Consider the following 5,474-nt stretch of genomic DNA (forward strand, 5'->3'; position numbering starts at 1 on the left):
CGTGTATGTTTCTGTCTGTCATGGTGCACGTGTATGTTTCTGTCTCTCTGTCATGGTGCACGTGTATGTTTCTGTCTCTCTGTCATGGTGCACGTGTATGTTTCTGCTTCTGTCTGTCTGTCATGGTGCACGTGTATGTTTCTGTTTCTGTCTGTCTGTCATCGTGCACGTGTATGTTTCTGTCTATCTGTCTGTCATGGTGCATGTGTATGTTTCTGTCTGTCTGTCATGGTGAGTCTGTAGAGGCATAAGTGCGTTTGTGGGTGCTACGGAGATACTAAATAAGCAAAGACAACATACGCACATAACAAGCAACACGAATGAGGATACGGAGTGTTATAAGAGGGAGAAAAATGCATCTGATTGAGGAACAGAGGAAATCTTCACAAAGCCGAGGCTATTTGGAATGTTTTTGGAAGGATGACTGCCTGAGTGGCATTTTGGCCGACATGGCGTGAGGAGTGGTTGGCAAATACATAAGTATCTGAAGTCAAACCACTCGCTGTCCTGCCATTTGGAAGATGTGCAAGATGGCTCACCGTCTTGCCATCACATGGTCGCTGGGAAGTTTGTGCACTTGGTGGTGGTGGTGGTTGCGGGTGGGGGCACTTGAAGTAAATGGGGTTTAGAATCTTCCCTACAGAATTTATCCCAAAGCTAATTTCCTGGAACCTTGTGTTTTCCTCCAAGCTTTGTACTCCTTTTGCCTTGTGTCTTAACCAGAGGTGGCCTGTTTTGGAAGAGAGGAATGTGACCCAGTAGGTCCACCCAAGGAGGGTCAAGGGCAGTGGGGGTTCTGGTGTTTCCCCAGCACTGTTGTATGCTCATGGCCTCTCATGCTGACCTGAGTGGCCCCTTGTCTCCTGCCCAACTTTGCGTTTGAATTTTTTTTTTAAGATTTTATTTATTTATTTGACAGAGAGAGACACAGCGAGAGAGGGAACACAAAGAGGGTGAGTGGGAGAGGGAGAAGCAAGCTTCCTGCTGAGCAGGGAGCCCGATGCGGGGCTCGATCCCAGGACCCTGGGACCATGACCTGAGCCAGAGGCAGACGCTTAACCAACGGAGCCACCCAGGCACCCCATGTGTTTGAATTTTTTAAAAAGATAGTTGTGCAATTTGAGCCCGTGCTGGTCTGTTTACCAAGCACTGGAGCCTGTGCTCCGAATGAGTCAGGGCCTGAACTTCTAGGCCATGGACTCTCTACTGGCCTGTTTCTGGTGACACACATCCTCCCCACAGCTGGTTGTGATAAGCCGCACAGTAGTTGGTTTGAGAGCACAGTGATGGTCCTACATACACAGCGGACAACATCAGAGGGCCTTTCGTTTCCCAGAACAATGCTCCGGGACACTCAGCTGGTTTCTGAAATCTCTTTTGCAGCCTTTTCCCTGGAAGGCTCAGGAATCAGTTTTGCCGATTTATTCCGGCTCATTGCTTTCTACTGCATCAGCAGGTAAGACTCTTCACCTCTTATGATTTCAAGTACCTGCTTGGTGTATGCAATATAAACAGCCCCGGGGTTTCTTGATGAAAGCGGGGCAGAGGGGTCTGGGAGGCTTGCTGCCTTTTAGATGTCCCTAGAAGGATTGGCAGATTGGCTACTGAATTAAAACAATCACCAAGTCCCCTCTGCCAGGCTTAAGATCAGAATACTACCCTGGCCCCTCTGAATTAATATGCCCGTGTCTTCAAGCTGTTCCCATGGTTCCTTTCACCTAGACCTGTCAAGCAGGGGAAATACACACACATGTACACATACACACACACACAGAAAGGGACCCACGATGCAGACCTCTAACATTTAAAGGTCCCTGACAATGTTTCTAAAAACTCTCCAGGGGATGCAGTTCATGCTAGAAATACAGGCTCCGTAAACCAGCCCATAAATCTTACATCACTGTCCTATGGGCCCACTTGGTGCTCATGCCCTTTTTGTAACTAAAGCAACTGTGTTAAACTAGAAGTAGTTCAGCCCCAGATCACCGTGTTAGTAAGTGTGGGGAGGCTGTGAGTTGTTGAAGGCTCCCCCCGTTTCTTTCCTTTCTAGCCATCGTAGTTTGTCAAATGGAGGGTTCATTTGGTGATTCAGAATCCATAGTCTTCATCTGCAGAGGCTGACGTTGCCTCCACGTAGGGCCACAGGGCTCAGTTGGCCCCCTTGGCTTCTCTGTGTGCCTGGTGCAGCCGATGGAGTGCAGACAGGCATGCGTTCCGGGTTGTTTCCAAAGTTCATGTCTCCTAGCCATCCCAGTCTGAAATGGAGAAGCTTATGTGGGGTTCCATTCCTTTATATTAGTTTAAGGGTCAAGTTAGTTCTCAAAGACGGAGTTAGACGTTTGTTGTGCCTGTTGGGCTAGACCCTCCCAGGGGCAGGCACTGAGCTGTTGATCCCTAGATGTCACCAGGCCGGCAAAGCCACACAGTCAATGGCCTGAGGGTGGGGAGGCACTATCAGTGGGGGCATCCGGTGCTGAGTACCCGGAGGAAGAAAAAAGGGGCTTCATCTAGAGGTGGACCCAGTGGGCAAGAGCCCTTGGCCTATGTGAGGATGAGTATCGGCTGCCCAAAGAGAACAAAAAACCAGTGCAGAAGCCCCCCCACTAGCCCCAGGAATCTACACCTGGTCTGGTTTGAGGCCAGCCAGTTCCCAAAAGTGAATTTCAACACTAACATGTTGATCAGAGGTGAAGTTGGCCAATGCTTACTCTTCAGAGTTGGCTTGTTGACTGTCCTGTTGTTGCGAAAAATCGTTACGCTTATAAAGGAGTATTTGGCAGCAGCACCCAAAAGATACCATCTCTCCCCTCAGTATTCATGACGCTGGTATACCTGCTGTCCACGGCTGTTTGATGGCTGAAGGAGGTAAAGCACAAGAAAGCCTTCTCTACACTACAAAGTACGATACCAATATAAGGTGCTGATGGAAAAGTCCCCACGTTGACATTTTGTGATCAGAGAGCCCTAAGATTCATTTTCCTATTTTTTCCCCTCAAAATGCAGAAGTTCTTCATGTTTTTGTTTCTCCTCTAATGCTTTATATTACTCATTTACCTAAGTCAGTGTTCTTAGGCATCTGTACTTGATTTGACCCAGTCTGACCACAATATTTTTGAAATGTTCTAGTTGGTTACTGGTCCGTAAATGTATTCACAGAGAAAAAGTGGTTGGGTTTTCAGCCCCGGTGTCCCCCGGAATGCATATGCAGAGGTGCACTAGGCTAGAGAATTCATGAATCAGTCAGCATGTGGCTTGCCACATCAGGAAGGTACATGAAGAGTCAGGCTGAGGACACAAATGAGATGCAAACATTGGCCATGAATTCCTGGTCGCTCCCTGTCACTCGGCATCCTCAGTGTCATGGAGAGCGTCGCCTCGCAAACTTTTCTGCACGCTAGAATCACCTGGAATCTTGTTAGAATGCAGATTCTGATTCAGGGGGTCTGGGGCAGCGTCTGAGAGTCTGCTTTTCCAACAGTCTCCCAGGTCATGAGGCCAATGCTGCTGGTCCTACAGTTACACTTTGAGTAGCAAAGGGCTAGAGGAAATAATAATTCTTAATTATCACTGATTAAGTATAATGATAATTTCAGGGGCTTTCTTTATAGGTGCCAGGTCCCATATATACACTATTTCTAATCCTCGTGGCAACCCTGGAAGACACCATGGCTCAGAGAGTGGGACACTAGCCCATGATCATTCAGTTAATATGTGGCAGATACTGGATTTAAACCCAGGCCTGCCTTGATGCTAGAGCTCATATCTTGCCACTGTACAGCGCCCCTCCATGGACCTTGGGGTCCAATGTACCTGGGGTCCCGGCCCCACTTAATTCCACATTAGCTCTGTGAGTGGGTTCAGGGACCTCCGCATTTATGCTATCCTGCGCTCCTGATCCACGGAATGGGAGACCTCAGAGCTTCTTCCCAGGGGCCTGTGTGGGTCCGACGTGAGGTACAGTGCTTGATGCAATAGTAGGTGCTCACTAGTTAGTCTCCTCCCCTTTAGAAACATGACATTAGAGCAAAGGTTCAAAAGTAAATTATGTGTGTCCTAAAACTCTTGAGTGAAACATTTATACCTAAGTTGGCTTTATTTTGTCTGCTACGTAGGTTTTAGAATCCGGGCTCCTTTCCTTAACAGGATAAAGTAAGAGGGAAGCGACTGTGTGTGTGTGTGTGTGTGTGTGAGGAGATGCTATGTTTTACCCTTAGCTAGTGCAGTGGAAGAGGACTCATGTGCAACATCTAATTTTCCAGGAGATCAAAGCGGAAAACCACCCATTAGTGAAATACAGGCATGGTTTCCTGTCATACGTGCCCTTAAGAAAAACCAAAACCAGCCATGTGATGTTTAGGCTCCGGGTACTGCATTAGGCAAGGTAAAAGCTTAAAATAAACATAGGTTGGTTTTGTCGTATGTGGCTTTCCCCCCAATTGTCTAAAGAAAGAAGATTTTAATTAAGTTTGTACAGCCATAGAAACATATATTTATATGATGCTTTGGCGTTACAAAGGTCTGCTTCCCATTAATCTTCCTTTAAGACTATAATCTGAGTCATTGCCTCTCCCCGGTCGGGCAGCAGCTATTATAAACGCTGCCATCCCCTGAGGCTTCGCCTGCTTCATCCAGAACAGATGCAAGTGGACAAGAAGAAGGAAGTGTTCACACCATTTGGAGGCAGACGAAAGGGTTCCTGGAAATGGGGTGACCCAGGCTTGACAACTCAGGAAAGAGCCGCCTCCTGACCGCCAACCCCTAGTATTTATGTGAGCAGTATATTAGAGGCCATGCGACAAATCACATTGTATTCATGTTTTACTCTTTTCATTGACCTTAGTAATTTGTTATTCATTGTCAACAGCTTCGGGGGTTCCAGAATTCTCTGGTCATCCAGATTTAATCTGATTCGGTTTAGAATGTTGCCTAATCTTACTGTAAACAATGAGTTGTTTGGGATAGTTATTCTCTTCAATGGAAATTTTCACAGCATCTTGTGTAGACAAAATATAGACAGAAGCTCTACATTTTGTCCCTCACTTACTCCGCCTCAGCCATGATGGCCTCCTTGCTATTCTTCATATATGCCAGACCCTCTCCCACCCCAGGGCCTTTGCACCTGCTGCTCCCTCTGCCTAGAAAGTTCTTTCTTTCATGGTTTACCCCGGCCCCCTTTAGATCTTCAGTCAAATGCTGCCTGCTCATGAGGCCTTCTCTGGCCAACTCTCACTGGCCAACTCTCAGTTGAATATTCTTTGTTATTCCCCTTTTGCACGTTTTTTTTTTTTTTTAAAGATTTTATTTATTTATTTGACAGAGAGAGACACAGCGAGAGAGGGAACACAAGTAGGGGGAGTGGGAGAGGGAGAAGCAGGCTTCCCGCAGAGCAGGGAGCCCGATGCGGGGCTCGATCCCAGGACCCTGGGATCATGACCTGAGCCGAAGGCAGACGCTTAACCGACTGAGCCACCCAG

The 5,474-nt window shown here is 47.4% G+C and overlaps 1 protein-coding gene across 22 annotated transcripts in view; it reads left to right on the forward strand.

Moving 5' to 3' along the window:
* The window catches only part of RIN2 (Ras and Rab interactor 2), a 216,369-nt gene that overhangs the window by 180,319 nt on the left and 30,576 nt on the right, over window positions 1–5,474 (forward strand). For all 22 annotated transcript variants that reach the window (XM_081831956.1, XM_081831955.1, XM_081831952.1 and 19 more), the window contains one exon: window positions 1,384–1,456. In XM_081831956.1, the coding sequence (XP_081688082.1) occupies window positions 1,384–1,456 (73 nt within the window). The remainder of the gene's footprint in view (window positions 1–1,383; window positions 1,457–5,474) is intronic.

This window comes from Leptonychotes weddellii, chromosome 10 (assembly GCF_054177405.1).
Source record: "Leptonychotes weddellii isolate Sample4059 chromosome 10, ASM5417740v2, whole genome shotgun sequence".
NCBI classification, from domain to species: Eukaryota; Metazoa; Chordata; class Mammalia; order Carnivora; family Phocidae; genus Leptonychotes; species Leptonychotes weddellii.